We start from the raw sequence: 22,426 nt of genomic DNA, 5'->3' as shown, positions 1-22,426 counted from the left end.
TCTCATGCAACAAGGCAAGGCCAATAAACAAACAAAAGATATAATTCACATACATACCATACAATTCACCCATTTAAAGTGTACAATTTAATATTTTTTGATATATACAAACACCACCATAATCAGTTTTAGAACTCTTTCATCATCCCCAAAATAAATCCTTTAGCAATCACATTCCTACCACTCAATCTTCCTCAGCTCTAAGCAACCACTAATTTACTCTCTGCTATTATGGATTTGTTTGTTCTGGACATTCCATATAAGTGGATTCATATATAAGTGGCTTTTATGGCTGGTTCCTTTCATTTAGCATAATGTTTTCAAGGTTTATCCATGTTATAGCATGAATCAGTACTTCTAGGTGGGAGATGGGGGAGGTTGTTTTTATGGATGAATAATATTCCATTAAGGGACGTACCAATTCATTTATCCATTCATCAGTTCATGGACTTTTGTTTCCTCCTTTTGCTATTATTAATAATGATGCTGTAAGCCTTCACGTACAAGTTTTTGTGTGCATATATGTTTCCATTTCTCTTGACTGTATAGCCGGGCGTGAATTTCCTGTGTCCTGTATAACTCTATGTTTAACTCTGAGGAACTGCCAGGTTGTTTTCCAGTGGAGCGGCATGATTTTACATAAGCTACCAGCAATGTAGGAGCATTTCTGTTACTCCACATCCTGCCAATACATAGTCTCTGACTTTTTGATTATAGCTATCTTAGTGGGTTTGAAGTGGCATATCATTCTGATGTTAATTTGCATTTCCCTGATGACTAATGAGGTTGAGCAACTTTTCATATATTTATTGGCCATTTTTATATCATCCTTGAGAAATGCCTGTTCAGATCTTTGGTCCATTTTTAAATTGGACTATTTGGTTTTTATTATTGAGTTGTAAGAGTTCTTTATATAATCTGGATATAAGTCCCTTATCAAATATATGATTTGGAAATATTTTCTCCCATTTTGTCTTTTCAGTTTCTTGATAGTGTGCTTTGAAACACGAAAGCTTTTAATTTTGATGAAATCCAACTTATTGTTTCTTTTATTGCTCTAATAGGGAGTTCATTGAATCTGTAAATCAAGTAGGGGAGTATATGCTATCTTCACAATATTAAGTCTTCCAATCCATAAACACAGGATATTTTCCATTTATTTAGAGTTTCTTTCATTTCTGTCAATAATGTTTATAGTTTTCAGAGCATAAGTTTTGCATATCTTTTGTTAAATTTATTCCCAAATATTTTACTCTTTTTGATGCTATTGTCTTAATTTTACTTCTGGATTATTCATTGATAGTATATGGAAATACAATTGACTTTTGTAGACCTGCTGATGAATCTTGCACTCTGTATTCTAAGCACCACACAACTCCTTCAGCTAGTTACCTGTTAACTGACTGAGTTTGGGATCTCACATGGCTGTCACAGGGGTCACAGTTTATAGGGTCATTCTGTGAACAATTCCTAGACTGACCCTTTTTTTTTTTAATTTTTTTTACTGAAGGATAATTGCTTTATAGAATTTTGTTGTTTTCTGTCAAACCTCAACCCGAATGAGCCATAGGTATACATATATCCCCTCCCTTTTGAACCTCCCTCCCATCTCCCTCCCCATCCCACCCCTCTAGGTTGATACAGAGCCCCTGTTTGAGTTTCCTGAGCCATACAGCAAATTCCCATTGGCTATTTTATGTATGATAATGTAAGTTTCCATGTTACTCTTTCCATACATCTCCCCCTCTTCTCTTCCGATGTCCATAAGTCTATTCTCTTTGTCTGTTTCTCCAATGTTGCTCTGTAAGTAAATTCTTCAGTACCATTCTTCTAGATTCCATATATATGTGTTAGAATACGATATTTATCTTTCTCTTCTGACTCACTTCACTCTGTATATGTTCTAGGTTCATCCACCTCAACAGAACTGACTCAAATGCATTCCTCTTTATGGCTGAGTAATATTCCATTGTGCATATGTACCACAACTTCTTTCTCCATTCATCTGTTGATGGACATCTAGGTTGCTTCCATGTTCTAGCTATTGTAATAGTGCTGCAGTGAACAGTGGGATACATCTGTCTTTTTCAGTTTTGATTTCCTCAGGGTATATGCCTAGGAATGGGATTGCTGGGTCATATAGTGCTTCATTCTTAGTTTTTTAAATAATCTCCATACCATCTTTCATACTGGCTGTATCAATTTACATTCCCACCAACAGTGCAAGAGCGTTTCCCTTTTCTCCACACCCTCTCCAGCATTTATTACTTGTAGACTTTTTGATGATGGCCATTCTGAGTGGTGTGAGGTCATATCTCAATGTAGTTTTGATTTGCATTTCTCTAATAATGAGCAATGTTGAGCATGTTTTCATGTGTTTGTTAGCCATCTGTATGTCTTCTTTGGAGAAATGTCTGTTTAGGTCTTCTTCCCACTTTTTGATTGAGTTGTTTTTCCAGCATTGAGTTGAATGAGCTGCCTTTATCAGTTGTTTCATTTGCTATTATTTTCTCCTATTCTGAGGGCTGTTTTTTCACCTTGCTTATAGTTTCCTTTGCTGTGCAAAAGCTTTTAAGTTTAATCAAGTCTCAATTATTTACTTTTGTTTTTGTTTCCGTTACTCTAGGAGGTGGATCATAGAGGATCTTGCTTCTATTTATGTCATCGGGTGTTCTGCCTTTGTTTCCTCTAGAGTTTTGTCGTTTCTGGTCTTAGATTTAGGTCTTTAATCCATTTTGAGTTTGTCTTTGTGTATGGTGTTAGGAAGTGTTCTAATTTCATTCTTTTACGTGTAGCTGTCCAGTTTTCCGAGCACCATTTATTGAAGAGGCTGTCTTGCTTCCTTTATTAAAAATAAGGTACCCATAAGTGCATGGGTTTATTTCTGGGCTTTCTATCTTGTTCCATTGGTCTATATTTCTGTTTTTGTGCCAGTACCATACTGTCTTGATGACTGTAACTTTGTAGTATAATCTGAAGTCAGGAAGATTGCTTCCTCCAGCTCCATTCTTCTTTCTCAAGACTGCTTTGGCTATTTTGGGTCTTTTGTGTTTCCATATAAATTGAGAAATTTTTCGTTCTAGTTCTGTGAAAAATGCCATTGGTAATCTGATAGGAATCATATTGAATTTGTAGAATAGTCATTTTCACAATATTGATTTTTCCTACCCAGGAACATGGAATATCTCTCCATCTGTTTATGTTGTCTTTGATTTCTTTCATCAGTGTCTTATAATTTTCTATGTACAGTTCTTTTGTCTCCTTAGGTAAGTTTATTCTTAGAAATTTAATTCTTTTTGTTGCAATGATGAATGAGATTGATTCCATAATTTCTCTTTCTGATTTTTCATTGTTAGTATATAGAAATGCAAGTAATTTCTGTGAATTGATTTTGTATCCTGCAACTTTGCAAAATTCACTGATTAGCACTAGTAATTTTCTGGTACTATCTTTAGTGTTTTCTCTATACAGTATCATGTCATCTGCAAACAGTAAGAGCTTTACTTCTTCTTTTCCAATCTGCATTCCTTTAATTTCTTTTTCTTCTCTGCTGTAGCTAGGACTTCCAAAGCTATGTTGAATAATAGTGGTGAAAGTGGACACTCTTGTCTTGTTCCTGATCTTAGGGGGAATGCTTTCAGTTTTTCACTGTTGAGAATAATGTTTGCTGTAGGCTTATCATATACGGCCTTTACTATGTTGAAGTAAATTCTTTCTATGCCCATTTTTTGAAGAGTTTTAATCACAAATGGGTGCTGAATTTTGTCAAAGGCTTCTTTTGCATCTATTGAGATTATCATGAATTTTATCTTTCAATTTGTTAATATGATCTATCACATTGATTGATTTGTGTATATTGAAGAATCCTTGCATTCCTGGAATAAACCCAACTTGATCACGGTGTATGGGCTTTTTGATGTGTTGCTGAATTCTGTTTGCTAAAAGTTTCTTGAGGATTTTTGCATCTATGTTCATCAGTGATATTGGCCTGTAGTTTTCTGTTTTTGTGTTGTCTTTGTCTGGTTTCAGTATCAGGGTGATGGTGGCATCGTAGAATGAGTTTGGAAGTGTTCCTTCCTCTGCAATTTTTGGAAACAGTTTTAGAAGGGTAGGCATTAACTTTTCTCTAAATGTTTGACAGAATTCTCCTGTGAAGCCATCTGGTCCTGGGCTTTTGTTTTGGGGGAGATTTTTTATCACAGCTTCCATTTCAGTGCTTGTAATTGGGTTGTTCATAATTTCTATTTCTTCCTGGTTCAGTCTTGAAAGATTGAACTTTTCTAAGAATCTGTCCATTTCTTCCATGTTATCCATTTTATTGCCATACAGTTGTTCATAATAGCCTCTTATAATCCTTTGTATTTCTGAATTATCTTTTGTAACCTCTCCTTTTTCATTTTGTTGATTTTGTTCTCTCTTTTTTTCTTGATGAATCTGGCTAAACGTTTGTCAATTTTATCTTCTCAGAGAACCAGCTTTTATCTTTATCTTTACTATTGTTTCCTTCATTTCTTTTTCATTTATTTCTGCTCATATCTTTATGATGTCTGTCCTTCTACTAATTTGGGTTTTTTTTTGTTGTTGTTGTTTTTCTTTTTCCAGTTGTTTTAGGTGTAAAGTTAGGTTGTGTATTCGATGTTTTTCTTGTTTCTTGAGGTAGGATTGTATTGCTATAAACTTACCTCTTAAACTGCTTTTGCTGCAGTTCAATACATAAGGAGCACCTCAATACATAAACACTAACAGACATAAAAGGAGAAATTGACAGTAACTCAATCCCATAAGTTTTGAATTGTTGTGTTTTCATTGTCATTTGTTTCTAGAAAATTTTTATTTCCCTTTTCATTTCTTCAGTAACCTGTTGGTTATTTAGAAATGTGTTGTTTAATCTCCATGTATTTGTGTTTCTTACAGTTTTTTTCTTATAATTGATATTTAGTCTCATAGCCTTGTGGTTGGGGAAGGTGCTTAATATGATTTCAATTTTCTTAAATTTACTGAGGTTGGATTTGTAACCCAAGATGTGGTCTATCCTGGAGAATGTTCCATGTGTACTTGAGAAGAAGGTATGTTCTTCTGCATTTGGATGCAGTGTCCTGAGGATATCAATGAGATCCATTGCATCTAATGTATCATTCAAGACTTGTGTTTCCTTATTAATTTTCTGTTTCGATGATCTGTCCATTGGTGTGAGTGGGGTGTTAAAGTCTCCTACTGTTCTTGTGTTACTGTCAATTTCTCCTTTTATGTCTGTTAGTGTTTGTCTTATGTATTGAGGTGCTCCTATGCTGGGTACATAGTTATTTACAATTGTTATGTCTTCCTCTTGAATTGATACCTTGATCATTATGTAGTGTCCTTCCTTATCTCTTGTAATATTCTTTATTTTAAGGTCTATTTTTTCTGATATGAGGATTGCTACTCCAGCTTTCTTTAGCTTCCCATTTGCATGGACTATATTTTTCCATCTTCTCACTTTCTAGACTGACCCTTTTTTAAATCTCAGGTTTCATCTGTGCTCATATATAATCATATTCTTCATATTTATTGAATACTTCCTGTGGCCCAAGCACTGTTCCAGGCACAGGGAAACAGCAGCACACAGACAAAGCCCTGCCTTCATGGAGCTTCCATGCTAATTGAGGGAACCAGGACAAACCAGTATGTCAATGCAGAGTGTCTTAGAGCAAGATAAGTGCCAAGAAGGAAGTCATTGAGGAGAAGGGAAGGAGCAGGTGGCCTGAAGGAACCTGGCAATTCTGAATGGAAGACCTCCCTGAGAAGGTCTCACATGAGGGATAAGTAGCAGTGCAGGTCCAACCAGGCACACAGGAAGAGCAGTCCAGGAAGAAATGAGTGAGTGAAAGTTGCTCAGTCGTGTCCAACTCTTTGCGACTCCATGGACTATACAGTCCATAGAATTCTCCAGGCCAGAATACTGGATTAGGTAGACATTTCCTTCTCCAGAGGATCTTCCCAACCCAGGAATCAAACCCAGGTCTCCCGCATTGCAGGCGGATTGCAATGGGACGAGCTAACGCAAAGACAGAGGCAAGGGTGTGGTACGGGCATCAGTGCGATGATCTCAGAGACCATGAGGACTGACTGTGCAGAGACTGTCTTCTCTCCCAAGTCCTGGAGATGCTGCCTGAGTCATCCAGACCCCAGGCTCCTGGAAGAGGAGTCGGGCCGAGGAGGATGGACACTCAGCTCGGATAGCCATGCCCTATCACCTCTGCCCCACCACTGCCCAGCCCCTCACACACTTCCTCCCCATGGGCTCTTCCCTTCAGGCCACAGGCTTTACTGTCTCCTCAATCCTAAAGCAAAAATCCAAAAAAGTCAAAACAAGAAATCATCAAAGACTGATTCTGAAATTTTAATTTATTTGTTTGGAAAAAATAACAAAACTTAAAATGTTTGGCTGGACGGCCTGGTAGTGTAGCACCAATGTACCACACTTGGGACTTCGAAGGGAACATCAGATGGTCTAAGGGGTCTTAAAGTAGAGGGGCTCGGCAGTGTGCATTGAGAAACTGTAAAATGTCTGTTTTCAGGAGGACAAAAATAATAAAGATTTATATAGTAGCATTTTTGTTGCTGGGAAAATTGGAATCAATAGAATCCCCCGACTGAAATCGGCTTGATAAATAATGGCATGTACACATGATGGAAACCATCATGGCCACAATAAGCACTGTTTTCCAAGAATGACACAGCTGGAGGGAGCGTCTCCCAGAGGCGGGCACATAAGGACACAAGGACATAGAGTCACTGCACGCGTGTGCATGGCCTGGGAGCCAGGAACAGCTGGCTTAACCTTTTTTTAAAGGGCTGAGAGAAAAATCAAAGGAGAGGAATATTTCACAACATAGAAGAGGTCCATGAAATTCAAATATTAGCATTCATGAATTTTTGCCGCCACGCATCCACGTCCATTTGTTTCCACGTTGCCCGTGGCTGCTTTCAAGCAGCGATGACAGAGCTGAGAAGCTGCAGCAGGAGTGGCTAGGAAGGCTGGAGGTCTGTAGACAGCTCTTCACGGAGGATTCTTCCAGCCCCTGACCCATACAGACACATGGAGAAGGTCTTCATAGCTCCTTACAGAGGGGTCTGCTAGCCCCTGACCTGCATAACCACCTGGAGACGTCTTCAAGGCCACGCACACAGAGCTTTGTAATGCGACGTACTGCGGGGTGACAGGTCAACCAGTGGTGTTCATCGCTTTTTGACTTTTCTGTGTTTCCATTCTTTCCCTATCATAAGCATGTTCTGCTTTTATTTTTATAACGTGGAAGCTTCCATCAAACTGCACACACAGACACCTTCCCCACGCCCTCCCTAGGGGACTTCTTCCAACAGCAGTCACTTGGCCATTCCGGGGCAGTCTCCTCAGGAACCAGGGACAAACAGGCCCCCAGGCCGCATGCGGGGGTGGGCACAGCAGGCCCTTCTGCAGCCGCATCCCCTGCGGGTAGGCAGGGGCCAGGCACACCCTGGGCTCCAGCCACTTCAAGCTCCGGCCCCCTTATGGTCCCTCATGTCATCAGTTTCGGCTGTCCTTAGGAGTACAGTGGTCAGGAGGCCCGGGCCCACCTCTCCCGACCAGGGCACAGTTCGGTTCAGTTCAGTCGTTCAGTCGTGTCCGACTCTTTGCGACCCCAGGAATCGCAGCACGCCAGGCCTCCCTGTCCATCACCATCTCCCGGAGTTCACTCAGACTCACGTCCATCAAGTCCGTGATGCCATCCAGCGATCTCATCCTCGGTTGTCCCCTTCTCCTCCTGCCCCCAATCCCTCCCAGCATCAGAGTCTTTTCCAGTGAGTCAACTCTTCTCATGAGGTGGCCAAAGTACTAGAGTTTCAGCTTTAGCATCATTCCTTCCAAAGAAATCCCAGGGCTGATCTCCTTCAGAATGGACTGGTTGGATCTCCTTGCAGTCCAAGGGACTCTCAAGAGTCTTCTCCAACACCACATTTCAAAAGCATCAATTCTTCGCACTCAGCCTTCTTCACAGTCCAACTCTCACATCCATACATGACCACAGGAAAAACCATAGCCCTGACTAGACGGATGTTAGTTGGCAAAGTAATGTCTCTGCTTTTGAATATACTATCTAGGTTGGTCATAACTTTTCTTCCAAGGAGTAAGCGTCTTTTAATTTCATGGCTGCAGTCACCATCTGCAGTGACTTTGGAGCCCCCAAGAATAAAGTCTGACACTGTTTCCACTGTTTCCCCATCTATTTCCCATGAAGTGATGGGACCGGATGCCATGATCTTAGTTTTCTGAATGTTGAGCTTTAAGCCAACTTTTTCGCTCTCCTCTTTCACTTTCATCAAGAGGCTTTTTAGCTTCTCTTCACTTTCTGCCATAAGGGTGGTGTCATCTGCATATCTGAGGTTATTGATATTTCTCCCGGCAATCTTGATTCCAGCTTGTGTTTCTTCCAGTCCAGCATTTCTCATGATGTACTCTGCATAGAAGTTAAATAAGCAGGGTGACAATATACAGCCTTGATGTCCTCCTTTTCCTATTTGGAACCAGTCTGTTGTTCCATGTCCAGTTCTAACTGTTGCTTCTTGACCTGCATACAGATTTCTCAAGAGGCAGGTTAGGTGGTCTGGTATTCCCATCTCCTTCAGAATTTTCCAGTTTATTGTGATCCACACAGTCAAAGGCTTTGGCATAGTCAATAAAGCAGAAATAGATGTTTTTCTGGAACTCTCTTGCTTTTTCCATGATCCAGTGATGTTGGCAATTTGATGTCTGGTTCCTCTGCCTTTTCTAAAACCAGCTTGAACATCAGGGAGTTCATGGTTCACGTATTGCTGAAGCCTGGCTTGGAGAATTTTGAGCATTACTTTATTAGCATGTGAGATGAGTGCAATTGTGCGGTAGTTTGAGCATTCTTTGGCATTGCCTTTCTTTGGAATTGGAATGAAAACTGACCTTTTCCAGTCCTGCGGCTAATGCTGAGTTTTCCAAATTTGCTGGCATATTGAGTGCAGCACTTTCACAGCATCATCCCTCAGGACTTGAAACAGCTCAACTGGAATTCCATCATCTCTACTAGCTTTGTTCGTAGTGATGCTTTCTAAGGCCCACTTGACTTTACTTTCCAAGATGTCTGGCTCTAGATTAGTGATCACATCATCATGATTATCTGGGTCGTGAAGATCTTTTTCGTACAGTTCTTCCGTGTATTCTTGCCACCTCTTCTTAATATCTTCTGCTTCTGTTAGGTCCATACCATTTCTGTCCTTTTTCGAGCCCATCTTTGCATGAAATGTTCCCTTGGTATCCCTAATTTTCTTGAAGAGATCTCTAGTCTTTCCCATTCTGTTGTTTTCCTCTATTTCTTTGCATTGATTGCTGAAGAAGGCTTTCTTGTCTCTTCTTGCTATTCTTTGGAACTCTGCATTCAGATGCTTATATCTTTCCTTTTCTCCTTTGCTTTTTGCCTCTCTTCTTTTCACAGCTATTTGTAAGGCCTCCCCAGACAGCCATTTGGCTTTTTTGCATTTCTTTTCCATGGGGATGGTCTTGATCCCTGTCTCCTGTACAATGTCACGAACCTCAGTCCATAGTTCATCAGGCACTCTATCTATCAGATCTAGGCCCTTAAATCTATTTCTCACTTTCACTGTATAATCATAAGGGATTTGATTTAGGTCATACCTGAATGGTCTAGCGGTTTTCCCTACTTTCTTCAATTTAAGTCTGAATTTGGTAATAAGGAGTTCATGATCTGAGCCACAGTCAGCTCCTGGTCTTGTTTTTGTTGACTGTATAGAACTTCTCCTTCTTTGGCTGCATAGAATATAATCAGTCTGATTTCGGTGTTGACCATCTGGCAATGTCCATGTGTAGAGTCTTCTCTTGTGTTGTTGGAAGAGGGTGTTTGCTATGACCAGTGTATTTTCTTGGCAAAACTCTATTAGTCTTTGCCCTGCTTCATTCCGCATTCCAAGGCCAAATTTGCCTATTACTCCAGGTGTTTCTTGACTTCCTACTTTTGCATTCCAGTCCCCTATAATGAAAAGGACATCTTTTTTGGGTGTTAGTTCTAAAAGGTCTTGTAGGTCTTCATAAAACCGTTCAACTTCAGCTTCTTCAGTGTTACTGGTTGGGGCATAGACTTGGATAACTGTGATATTGAATGGTTTGCCTTGGAGATGAACAGAGATCATTCTGTCTTTTTTGAGATTGCATCCAAGTACTGCATTTCAGACTCTTTTGTTGACCATGATGGCTACTCCATTTCTTCTGAGGGATTCCTGCCCACAGTAGTAATATAATGGTCATCTGAGTTAAATTCACCCATTCCAGTCCATTTTAGTTCGCTGATTCCTAGAATGTCGATGTTCACCTTTGCCATCTCTTGTTTGACCACTTCCAATTTGCCTTGATTCATGGACCTGACATTCCAGGTTCCTATGCAATATTGCTCTTTACAGCATCGGATCTTGCTTCTATCATCAGTCACATCCACAACTGGGTATTGTTTTTGCTTTGGCTCCATCCCTTCATTCTTTCTGGAGTTATTTCTCCACTGATCTCCAATAGCATATTGGGCACCTAATGACCTGGGGAGTTCCTCTTTTGGTATCCTATCATTTTGCCTTTTCATACTGTTCATGGGGTTCTCAAGCCAAGAATACTGAAGTGGCTTGCCATTCCCTTCTCCAGTGGACCACGCTCTGTCAGACCTCTTCACCATGACCCGCCCGTCTTGGGTTGCCCCGCGGGCATGGCTTGGTTTCATTGAGTTAGACAAGGCTGTGGTCCTAGTGTGATTAGATTGACTAGTTTTCTGTATGGTTTCAGTGTGTCTGCCCTCTGATGCCCTCTTGCAACACCCACCATCTTACTTGGCATCTTACCAGGGCACAGAGGGGTCAACTTGGCCACCTGTGTGTTCAGACCGTCCCCTCTTCAGCGAGGGGTCAGCAGCTCAGGGCAGTGGCCTGTCTGAGGGGCAGGTAGTGTGGAAGTTCCTGGCGGTGGGGGCAGGCATTTAGGGAGGTGATCCTGGGAGGAAGCAGGTGCCCTCAGAGGATAGAGACGAGGAGCCAGATCCTCGCGTGGGATCCGCCTAGAGGGGAGGTTCAGAGAGAGTTGGTCAGCTAGTCGGAGGCAGATGGGCCTCGTGGTCCAGGCCCTGCCACAGTGGGAGAGAGCCTGGCGTCTCAGTGCTTTCTCTGTGTCCCCCAGGTGTCTTCCTGCCCCCGTCCCCGGCAGCAGCAAACGAACCCATCCTGGAAGAAGTGGGGATTGTGGCCCTGGCACCCTTGGCCGACATGCTAAACAGCCCGCAGCCCAGCCCCGTGGCAGGCCCCATCGTGAGCCCCCTGGCAGGCCCTCTCAACACGCTGCTGCCCGGCCTAGGGCCCATCTCCCAGAGCAGCCCACTCACCAGCCACCTGGCCAGCCGCCTGGTAGTGCCCCAAGTGGGCACACCAACCAGCTCCCTGGGCCTGCCCTCCACCAGCTCCCTGATGCCCAGCAGCCCCCTGGCGGGCCCCGGAGCAGTGCCCCCAGGGGGCACACCAGCCAGCTCCCTGGGCCTGCCCTCCACCGGTCCCCTGACTCCAGGAAGCCCCCTGGTGGGCCCCCTAGCTGTGTCTCAGAACGGCCCCCTGATTCCCCCTATGACAGGCTCGGGGGTCCTCTCCCTGAGTAGCCCCCTGCTCACCTCCACGGCCGCCCCTCTAGGTGTCTCTCAGAACGTTCTGGCCAACCCCATGAACAATCTGGTGCTGTCGGAGGCCCCACGGGTGCGGCTGGCCGAGCCGCTCCGAGGATATCCTCCGGGACACCCCCCCTCGGCTGACAGGGGACCTTCTGCCACCTCCAAAGGTAACAGATGCGGGGATGGGGGGTGGGCCCTGGTGGGCCCTCCCAGGCCAGTCCCTGGTCCTGCCTGGCTCTAATGTGCCTCCTCTCCTTTCTGCCCCTCTCGCACATCACTAGTCCCACTCTCCACTGAGCACCCCCAGCCAACCCAGGAGCCGGAGCCCCTCGGCGTGACATGTGTGGGTGCGCCCATCCAGACCTCCACCCCTGTTGGTGCCCTGGGCACTCCAGGCCCCATGACAGCCTTCTCCTATGGCACCTCAGATGCCCAGACACAGCCTGGCGGTCCCCAGGGACAAGTGGTCCCTGCCTCTGTCCCTGTCTTGACTGCCTCCAACATGGCCATCCTCACCTCTGCCCCCACTCCCACCCCGCCAGTGACCACCAGCTACACCCCCTCAAGCACACCACACCCCTCTGCCCGAACACACCACTCCCCATCCCGGCCTTCGCCCACCCCCCACTCCCCTCCACGCAACCCCCGCTCCCCACCGCGAACCTCATCCTCCCCGGCTTCAGTCACCGACACCCGTGGTCCACGCGGCCCAGAGCAGTCTCGGAAAAGCATCCTGGAGTTGGAGCGGAAGCTAGCCCACCGCAAGAGCAGCAAGTTCCCCGAAAGCTCTCGAGGTCAGCGCGAGGCTGGGGTCCCCGCTGCTGCCCATGGAGACCTCCCAGGCACCCCCTGGGCTGCTGGCCACAGCCACTGATCACTCTATCCACCCCTGTTGTCCCCAGAATCAAAGCAGCTAGCCTGGGAGAGGCTGGTGGGGGAGATCGCCTTCCAGCTGGACCGCAGGATCCTGTCCAGCATCTTCCCCGAGCGCGTGAGACTCTATGGCTTCACAGTCTCCAACATTCCGGAGAAGATCATCCAGGTGTGTTCTGCCCATCCCCGCTGGCCACCGGGGGGCCTGCCCACCACTGTAAGGGCAGGGAGCTTGCTGGCTCTCGACGGGCTTCTGGGGGCCAGCCAGGCAGAGCACAGCAGCATCTGAGGGCACCCAGGGATGCAGGAAGCCTAGTACTCAGTCCAGTGGCCAGCAGGTGTCCAGGGCGCCCGGCCGCAGGGGTCTGTGTCCCAGCCCCATGCATGGGAGGCCTTCCCAAAGAGCAGAGCAGCGAGGGCCCCTGCGGTGTCAGACATGTGCTCCCGGCCTCCTCACTGCCGTGGCCTCTGGATCTCCAAGCCCTGCTCCCAAGGGCCCTTCCCCAGGCTGGCAGGCCCAAGGCCTCAGCCTTCTTCCCCGCGGGGTCTGAGTCCTCAAGGGTCACAGGTGGACACCGGGAAGGCCAATTTCGGAGCCTCTGAGCAGCTGGCAGCCTGGTGGCCGTTAAGGCTGGGCTAATTTCAGTGCATTTTCAGCCTGCTCTCCACTGAGCCCACTACCCCCAAGATTCGTGGAGGACGGTGCTTCCCAAACGAGTCTGGGCGCTTCTTGCTGCCACCGTGTACTAGGCGCTGACGAATGGGAGCCTGGGGGTGGAAGGGCATGGGCTGGACACCGTGCGGCCCTGCCCCCCAGAATGAGCAAAGGCATGCCCTTCCCGACTGACGCCCAGCGGGTGAGGGCGGCGATGCGCGCACAGGAGTAGGGGGTGCGAGGGTGGGCATGGCAGCCTCTGCCTCGAGCCTTCCTCCTCCGTGGAGGGGCTGTCGGCCTGAGTCTGAGTGGGCAGAAATGACATTCAGTTACAGTGGGCTCATCGGTTCCGCGGGTTGCATTTGCCTTATCCGTTTGTTCTGGTGTCCTTTTAGGTTTTTCATTTTACCGTGCCCAGAATTATCTGCCTTTTCCTTTATCTGTGCTTTTCAAGTCTTAAGACTGGAGCTGCCAGCCCCGCCTCAGTCCCCTCTTCCAGTCCACGTGTGTGGGCTCCGGTCCTCCCTTCCAGCCCTGCCACAAGCCGATGTCCTAATCTGGCTGCAGAGGGAGCCTGGGCATCCTTCTTCCAGACTGTAGTAGCTCCTCTTGGCCCTTTGCTCTTCAATAAGAATTTCAGGGTCTGTCAAGTTCTAAAAAAAACCTAGTTCAAGTGTTTAGGTTTTCATTGGTTTACAGGTTGAACTGGGGACATTTCCCATCTTTGCCCTGTTGGTATCCTTGTGTTGCTGATGTCAGCAAGGCCCACGTTGCTAACGTCCGGTTTGACGACCCTTGACCTGTCTTGGGAGCTAAAATTCAGACTTAAATTGAAGGAAGTTATGAAAACCACTAGGCCATTCAGGTATGACCTAAATCAAATCCCTTATGATTATACAGTAACAGTGACAAATAGATTCAAGGGATTAGATCTGATAGATAGAGTGCCTGAACAACTATGAACGGAGGTTCGTAACACTGTACAGGAGGCAGTGACCAAGACCATTCCCAATAAAAAGAAATGCAAAAAGGCAAAATGGTTCTGAGGAGGCCTTACAAATAACTGAAAAAAAGAAGTAAAAGGCAAAGGAGAAAAGGAAAGACATACCCATCTGAATGCAGAGTTTGAGAAAATAGCAAGGAAAGATGAGAAATCCTTCCTCGATGATCAACACAAAGAAATAGAGGAAAATAGAATGGAAAAGACAAGATCTCTTCAAGAAAATTAGAGATACCAAGGGAACATTTCATACAAAGATGGGCTCAATAAAGAACAGAAACAGTATGGACCTAACAGAAGCAGAAGATGTTAAGAAGAGGTGGCAAGCATACATAGAAGAACTGTACAAAAAAGATCTTCATGACTCAGATAACCACAATGGTGTGATCACTCACCTGGAGCCAGACATTCTGGGGTGCAAAGTCAAGTGGGCTTTAGGAAGCATCACTACGAACAAAGCTTGTGGAGGTGACAGAATTCCAGCTGAGCTATTTTAAATACTCAAAGATGATGCTGTGGAAGTGCTGCACTCAGTATGCCAGCAAATTTGGAAAACTCAGCAGTGGCCACAGGACTGGAACAGGTCAGTTTTCATTCCAGTCCCAAAGAAAGGCAATGCCAAAGAATGCTCAAATTACCACACAATTGCATGCATCTTACACGCTAGCAAAGTAGTGCTAAAATTCTCCAAGCCAGCTTCAACAGCTCATGAACCAAGAACTTCCAGATGTTCAAGCTGGATTTAGAAAAGGCAGAGGAACCAGAGATCAAATTGCCAACATCCACTGGATCATAGGAAAAGCAAGAGAGTTCTAGAAAAACATCCACTTCTGCTTCATTGACTAGGCTAAAGCCTTTGACAGTGTGGATCACAACAAACTGTGGAAAATTGTTAAAGAGATGAGAATACCAGTCTACCTTACCTGCCTCCTGAGAAATCTGTATGCAGGTCAAGAAGCAACAATTAGAACTGGACATGGAACAATGGACTGGTTCCAAATTGGGAAAGGAGTACATCAAGGCTATATATTGTCACCCTGCTTATTTAACTTATGTGCAGAGTACATCATGCAAAATGCTGGGCTGGATGAAGCACAAGCTGGAATCAAGACTGTTGGAAGAAATATCAATAACCTCAGATATGCAGATGACACCACCCTTGTGGCAGAAAGGAAAGAGGAACTAAAGAGCTTCCTAATGAAAGTGAAACAGGAGAGTGGAAAAGCTGCCTTCAGTTCACTCGCTCAGTTGTGTCCAGCTCTTTGGGACCCCCATGGAGTGCAGCATGCCAGGCTTCCCTCTCCATCATCAACTCCCAGAGCTTGCTCAAAGCTGGCTTAAAACTCAACACTCAAAAAACACAGATCATGGCATCCGGTCCCATCACTTCATGGCAAATAGATGGAAACAATGGAAACAGTGACAGACTTTATTTTCTTGGGCTCCAAAGTCATGGAAGATGGTGCCTGGAGCCATGAAATTAAAAGACACTTGCTCCTTGGAAGAAAAGCTATGACCAATCTAGACAGCATATTAAAAAGCAGACACGTTACTTTGCTGACAAATTTGCGAATAATCAAAGCTATGGTTTTTGCAGTAGTCGTGTATGGATGTGAGAGTTGGACCATAAAGAAGGCTGAGTGCCAAAGAATTGATGCTTTTGAACTATGGTGTTGGAGAAGACTCTTGAGAGTCCCTTGGACAGCAAGGAAGTCAAACCAGTCAATCCTAAAGGAAATCAGTCCTGAATACTCACTGGAAGGACTGATGCTGAAGCTGAAACTCCAGTACTTGGGCCACCTGACTCAAAGAACCAACTCACTGGGAAAGACCTTGATGCTGGGAAAGATTGAAGGCAGAAGGGGACAACAGGGGATGAGATGATTGGATGGCATCCCTGACTTGATGGACATGAGTTTGAGCAAGCTCCGGGAGATGGTGATGGACAGGGAATCCTTGTGTGCTGCAGTCCATGGGGTCGCAAAGAATGGGACTCGGCTGAGCGACTGAACTGAACTGACCTATCCTGGACCACAGCCACCACTCCTGCTGTGTCATGGGTGCAGGCGTGGCGGCTATTCAAAAATGGGCACATGACACAGAGAAGCACAATATTTATGTCTCTAAAATGCTGCGTCTGATATCTAGTTGGTAAAGATTACATTAAATTGTAAGGTAAAGTCTAGTTGCCCATGTAGATTAGACATCAAACTGTGGAAAGAGGTTTTTAGTTGTATGAAACTACCCATTTAAATGGAAATAAGCTTGGCCTTTCAGTGCCTGGGCTGTGCAAGTCCTCCCCTTCCCCACCATTCTTCGCCCTGCCTGATGTTTCTGTTTATACTGGGCAATAGTCACAGCCCTAAATGCACCTCCCTAGAGAAGAGGCAAGAAGAGGAGGCAGAATGTCTGTTAAGGCAATTTTTCAGCGCTTAAGAAAGTCAATAGTTCCTCCAGCCTCCACCTTGCCAGCCTCCAGCAGATGGAGCCAGATGGAACCCAGGTCAGGAGGACAGGCCTGTCCCAGTGTTGTAAGGTGGCTCAGGGTTGCCCCTGTCAGAAGTCAGAGGTCGTTTTGGCTGAACCCTAACATGAGCCTGGTGCTCCGCTCACACGACCACCCAGGGAGGGGCAGACAGGGAACTAACTGTAGAAGGCAATGCTTGAGCAGACTGGGTGACCCTAGCAGGTGGCATCTAGGGAAACGTGGGCAGAGGGCGAGCAGGGCCAGATGGGGGCCTTGAGGGTCAGCCCTGGCCCTGGAGCTGGAGCAGCGGGAACCACACAGGGGCTCGAGTAGGGCAACACCCAACTAACTCCGTGTACTGCCAACCCACTGTTTCATGGGCCTGGGGGCAGCGGTACCAGCGACAGGTACAGAATTTGCAGGACCAAGTGCACAGGAAAACACAGCACTCCTTGTTCAAAAATTAAGAACCTCGAGACTGCTTCAGCAGAACTTCAAGCTGAGGGCACCAGAAGGCAATGGAGAGAGGGGGTGTGCAGGCCCCGCCCGGCAGGGACAAAGTAGGTGAAGACCGACCTCAGGCCCAGACGCCGGAGCCGGCACCCAAGTGACAGCAGTGCTGGGACTCAGGGCCTCGGCTCTGGGCCTGGGGTTGTCAGCACACCGTGAGGGCTGGACAGGACCCCCGCAAGGTGTGGGCACAGGATGCTAAGGATGGGGTGTTGGGACAGGGGGCCTGGAGAAAAGCCTGAGAAGTAGGAGAGCCGGCCCCAGGAGGAGGCCTGGGAAAGACCCTGGGTGGCGTCTTCCCGGTCAGACAACACTGGGGGTTTGGGGAGGTCCCCTGGTGTCTCATCACCAGCAGCCATGCCCTCCGTCCTCTGCTGCTTGTGGCCCCAGCTCAGTCCAGTTCCAGGTGGTGGCTGGAGCTGGTGCTGGGGCTGCTCGAAGCTCTGAGCTCAGGCTCAGCCCACAGGGTTCCCCCACCCTGGATCCCTAGAGGCACCTCAGCCAGGGCCTCCAGGACACCTCCCTGCAGGTCCCTCCCTCCGACCGTGATCCTGGTGGAACCACATCCCCGCAACCTCCTTTGCCCCCATGTGCTTGCCTGCTCTTGGGCCAGGGTGGAGCCAAGGGTCCCTGACCATTGCTGTCCCCTCAGGCCTCCCTGAACCCCAGCGACCACAAGCTGGACGAGGAGCTGTGCCAGACGCTCACACAGCGCTACGTGAGCATCATGAACCGGCTGCAGAGCTTGGGCTACAATGGGCGGGTGCACCCAGCGCTGACGGAGCAGCTGGTGAACGCTTATGGCATCCTGCGGGAGCGGCCGGAGCTGGCCGCATCCGAGGGCGGCTCCTACACAGTGGACTTCCTGCAGCGCGTGCTGGTAGAGACTGTGCACCCCAGCATGCTCACTGACGCGCTGCTGCTGCTCTCCTGCCTCAGCCAGCTAGCCCACGATGATGGCAAGCCCATGTTCATCTGGTGACCCCACCATTAAAGCTTCCCTCGGACGCTGGCCGCTGGGCCCGGGCCGGTACTCCTGGGTGGTGCTGCCTCCTCTGGGGCCCTTCCGTCCTGTCTGGCCTGAGGGCTCCTGCCCCTCAGGGCCCCTGGTGAGAGCCCCAAGACCAAAGTTCGGCAGCTGTCATGCTGAGGGGGTGTTCCAGAGGCCTCACATCTCCCCTCACATGGCCTGAGGCCTGGAGTGTCCAGAACAAGAAGCGAGAAGGAGCCCAGCTAGCAGGGGGTGTGTGCGTGTGCCCGCAGCCCTGGCCACCTGCTGGCGGCTGGGTGAGGCCTGGACCCAGAGCAGAAGGCAGAGTGGGCTCCAGAGGAGGCTGTGGGCACAGGAGCCCCTCCTTCTGCACTAGGCAGGGACAAGGAAGGTGGGAACGTGTTTTCTGGACCCTCATCAAGGGCAGGGGGACATTAAAGGGACAGGAGCCAGGAGAAAGAGACTCACTCACACCTGGGCACTGGGTAGCCCAGGGACGTGGGGGCCCTGCAAGGCCAAAGGCTCCCGTAGGAAGGGACTAGACTGTGAGAGTCAGAGCTGGGAGGACAGCTCCCCACTACTTAAGGGGTGCGGCTGAGCAGCACAGGCCACAGGAGAGCAGAACAGGAGAGCTGGAGTGGGATGGGGTAGGAGGGGACACAGGATGTAACCTATAGTCTCAGAGAGGGAAGGCTGGTGGGGAGTGCGGGATGCCCTGAGTGAAGGCCAGGGCTCTTGTCCCTTCAGGACCCGCATGAGGAGCAGAGAGGGCCTTCCTGCAGAAGGGGAGGAGGCCAGAGGTGGTGGTGGGGATGTGGACCCCAGCCAGGAGGCTTCCCAAGCACCGCCGCCCACCAGCCCAAGGATCACTAGGGGACAGAGGAGCCACTGGGCATGGGTTCATGTCAGCTACCAGCAAGGGGGTACAGAGGAGAGGGGGTTAGGGCAAGGTGGGGTCTCTGGCCCCAGAGCTGCGGCCTCTCTGCAGCCTTACTCCCCTCCCCCCAGGCCTACTTCAGCAGATAAGTCAGACCCCTGGGAAAGGCAGGCAGAGCCCCTGTGTACAGACAGGCAGAGAGCCCTAGGTGTGCCTAGCTCTGTCTGCTGAGAAGGCTGAACGACAGGATGGTAGGAACGAGCACACCCAGCACCAGACCTTGATTTCTACAGGGGATCCAGGATTTCTGGAAAATTTGAGGAGGGGGGTGCGGGGAGCAGAGCCCCTTCTCTGTGTCTGCAGGCAGGAAGGGCAATCCTGGCCCAAGCTTCAGGGCAATTTAGGAGTCAACCGTAAGAGCTCTAGGAACCGCTTCGCAGCTGGAATGAGAAAGTTGGGGGCCAGGGAGGGGAGGGCAAGGCAGCACCTGAGCAAGGCCAGGCAGCTCGGTCCTGGGACCCAACAGAGTGGCTCCCATCTGGCTCACGTGCTCCGGAAGGCCAGGCCGGCCGCGCAGAGCCGAACCAACGGTCCTTCCCCCAGACTGGAAGTTTCTCGTGGTAGGCCCACAGAGCCAGCGCAGAGGTGGCGGCTGGTTAGGCTGCTCGAGTCCGCCCATCTGCGGGCGTGTCTTAGCACTCAGGTGCTAGACGTCACGAACCGGGGCACAGATCGGGGTCGGGTATACGCCGCAGTCAGGGCAGCAGGAGCGAAGGGCCACTTCACCCTGACTGGCGGGAGGAGGCAGAGAGCTGGACGCAGCGCGCATCGCACTCCCGTCCGGCCGCCGGACACGAGAAAAGTGTCGGCCTCCGTTGGGTGTGGCTGCGCCCAGGAGCTGCGCTGGTCCGCGCGGTCTGCGGTTTCTCCTTGAGGCTTTTAGGGGAGGGCGGGGCGAGGGGCTTCTGGGGCGGGACCAGGGTCCCTTCTGCTTTCCTTTTGGTTCTCTCCAACCGCCGCAGAGACTCCGCGCGAGTGAGCAGAGGGCGGTTTCCCGGGCGGCTCTGCCAGCGTCCGCACCCCCAAGCTCGCGGGGCACAGCGCCTTCCCGGCCCCGCGCACAAGCTGTGCCACGTGGCCTTGACCCCTGCGACTTCCCTGCAGCTCCCGCGGATCGACTCGCACGCTGGAAGCCAATGAGTCGTCGGAGACTCACACTGCCGAGGAGCCTCGTGCGCCATGCCATCCCCGCCCGACTGGCCCCCGACGCCCTGCGCCCTACGACCCTCGCCCTTCCCGCACCCTGTGCTGCACGCTCTCCACCGCCTGACCCGCGCGCTGCTTTTCCCGGCCTACTGGGCCCTGGACCAGCTGCTGGGCTGCTGGGCGCCGGCCGAGAGCCGGAGCGAACAGAGCTGGCTGAGAACCGCCGCAGGCGCCGCGGGCGTTCTGCTGCTGCTGCTCGCGGCCCTGCCCCTGACTCTCCCGGCGCTGCTGCTCTGGCTGCTGCTGCAGGCCTGGCGCCGTCCCTTCTGCTACCAGCCTCCTCCGCGGTGCTGGGCGCCCCCTGCGCCCTGGTGCCCCCGCACTGAGCCCGCGCGCAGCTTTGGCTTCTTCAGCGCAAATCTGTGCCTGCTCCCCGACGGGCTGGCGCGCTTCAACAACTTGCCGCACACGCAGCGGCGGGCCGCAGCCGTGGGCACAGTGTTGCTCGCCGGCCTGCGGAGTTCGCCCTATGGGGCTGCGGGCTGCGGTTCGCCAGTGCAGGCGATGCCATGCGGGGTGCTGACAGGAGCCATGCCAGCGAGTCTGGACTTCGTGTGCCTGCAGGAGGCGTTCGATCTTCGCGCAGAGCGACGCCTGGTGAGCCTCCTGGCATCTAATCTGGGCCCGGTGTTGTACGACGTGGGCACATTCGGCCTACAGCGCGGCCTACACCTCAAGTTGCTGGGCAGTGGGCTGCTGCTGGCCTCGCGCTATCCGCTGCTGCGTGCCGCCTTCCAGTCCTTCCCCCACGCACGTGGCGAGGATGCTCTGGCCTCCAAGGGACTACTTTCCGCGCAGGTACCTGTCCCCTGGCCGTGGTGCTGCGGCACCAGGGAGGGGCGGGGCTTGGAGTGGAACACGCGAAGGAGCGCCAAGGTCCGTGGTGTTGCAGGCGCAGCTGGGCATCCTGGACGGGCGCCGCGTCGTGGGCTTCCTGCACTGCACACACTTGCACGCGCCCAGCGGTGAGCCCTGCTGGGTTCGTAACCAGGAGGCCCCTCTGCGTGGCGGTGGCGGCAGCGAGTCCCAACCCTGGCCAGCACCTCCCTTCCTTGCAAAGTTTATTAACTGCCCCAGCCGCCGCGAGTCCCTAGGTGCGCTAGCGGATCAAGATGGGGTGGGACGGGGGGCGAAGCTGGGTGTCCAGGGTGCGGACACCGGCTCCTCCACCCCGCCCCGCAGAGGACGGGCTCCTGCGCTGCAAACAGCTGACGGTGCTCCTGGACTGGGCCGGGCAGTTCGAGGCGGAGAGCCGCCAGAGTGACGAGGCCGTGGCCTTCAGCGTGCTCCTGGGTGACCTCAACTTCGACAACTGCTCGCTAGGTAAGACGGCCTGCCCCTCCCCCAACACTCCCCCCCCCCCGCCCCGCGCGCGCGCGCGCGCGCGCACACACACACACCCGAATGTCGCCTCTCCACAGACCACCAGCAGGAGCAGGAGCACCAGTTTTTCAGCTGCTTCCGGGACCCCTGCCGGCTGGGCACGCGCCGGGAGCAGCCCTGGGCCCTGGGTACGCAGGGCGGGGCACCCCATGGGGGCGGGGGGACCTCAGGCGGTCTCTGCGGAGGCGCCCACTGATAATGCCCTTCCCCGCCCACCCCAGGGACGTTGCTGAGACCCTCCGAGCTCCGCCGCTCCGTGGCCTGCTCGCCGGAGATGCTGCGTAGGTGAGTGGCTACCTGGGGGTCAGACAAGGTCGGGAAGGAGGGCTGCCCTGACCCTGGTGACACGGCCCCTCCTCAGGGCCCTGGAGCAGAAGAAAGGGCGCCGCCGCTACCTGGCAGGCCCTCCCCGTGGAGGCCCCCCAGCTGAGTCCTGGCGGGGCCGGCGCCTGGACTACATCACCTACCGCAGCACGCCTGGAGGCCTCCTGAGCCCGGTAAGTGCCAGAGCGCAGGGTGCGGGCCTGCCGCACTGGGGCGACTCTCCAACCTGCCTCCCGCCCTCCAGGAGGTGGAGCAGGTGACATTCAGCACTGCCCTGGCCGGACTCACAGACCACCTGGCTGTGGGACTTCGGCTCCGAGTGTCCACATCTTCCTAAGGCCAGCTTGCAGGAGACAGGTGCCAGAACAGGTGGAAAGACGGACG

At 50.4% G+C, this 22,426-nt stretch overlaps 2 protein-coding genes across 2 annotated transcripts in view; both read left to right on the top strand.

Annotated features, from left to right (window-relative positions):
* Window positions 1-18,183, top strand: part of SPATC1 (spermatogenesis and centriole associated 1) — a 31,096-nt gene extending 12,913 nt beyond the window's left edge. The window contains exons 2-5 of the mRNA XM_040261565.1: window positions 11,219-11,863; window positions 11,978-12,490; window positions 12,599-12,738; window positions 17,854-18,183. Coding sequence (XP_040117499.1) covers window positions 11,219-11,863; window positions 11,978-12,490; window positions 12,599-12,738; window positions 17,854-18,183 — 1,628 coding nt within the window. The remainder of the gene's footprint in view (window positions 1-11,218; window positions 11,864-11,977; window positions 12,491-12,598; window positions 12,739-17,853) is intronic.
* A 2,026-nt stretch (window positions 18,184-20,209) lies between these two features.
* On the top strand, window positions 20,210-22,399 carry LOC120878746 (sphingomyelin phosphodiesterase 5-like). The gene is made up of 7 exons (XM_040261564.1): window positions 20,210-21,133; window positions 21,228-21,300; window positions 21,518-21,658; window positions 21,757-21,846; window positions 21,940-22,003; window positions 22,080-22,215; window positions 22,287-22,399. Exons 1-7 carry the CDS (start codon window positions 20,309-20,311, stop codon window positions 22,377-22,379), a joined length of 1,422 nt encoding a protein of 473 aa, XP_040117498.1. The 5' UTR covers window positions 20,210-20,308; the 3' UTR covers window positions 22,380-22,399.
* Window positions 22,400-22,426: the final 27 nt, after the last annotated feature.

The sequence above is a fragment of the Oryx dammah genome, unplaced genomic scaffold (assembly GCF_014754425.2).
Source record: "Oryx dammah isolate SB20612 unplaced genomic scaffold, SCBI_Odam_1.1 HiC_scaffold_19, whole genome shotgun sequence".
NCBI classification, from domain to species: Eukaryota; Metazoa; Chordata; class Mammalia; order Artiodactyla; family Bovidae; genus Oryx; species Oryx dammah.
This window is presented reverse-complemented; position numbering and strand designations above follow the sequence as displayed.

What these genes read in the sequence shown, in the direction of transcription:
- LOC120878746 (XM_040261564.1), top strand. Translation starts at nt 20,309, where the DNA reads ATGCCATCCCCGCCCGACTGGCCCCCGACGCCCTGCGCCCTACGACCC. An exon ending in TCGCCGGAGATGCTGCGTAG is followed by an intron (nt 22,004 to 22,079) that starts GTGAGTGGCTAC and finishes GCCCCTCCTCAG; the next exon opens with GGCCCTGGAGCAGAAGAAAG. An exon ending in CTGGAGGCCTCCTGAGCCCG is followed by an intron (nt 22,216 to 22,286) that starts GTAAGTGCCAGA and finishes CCCGCCCTCCAG; the next exon opens with GAGGTGGAGCAGGTGACATT.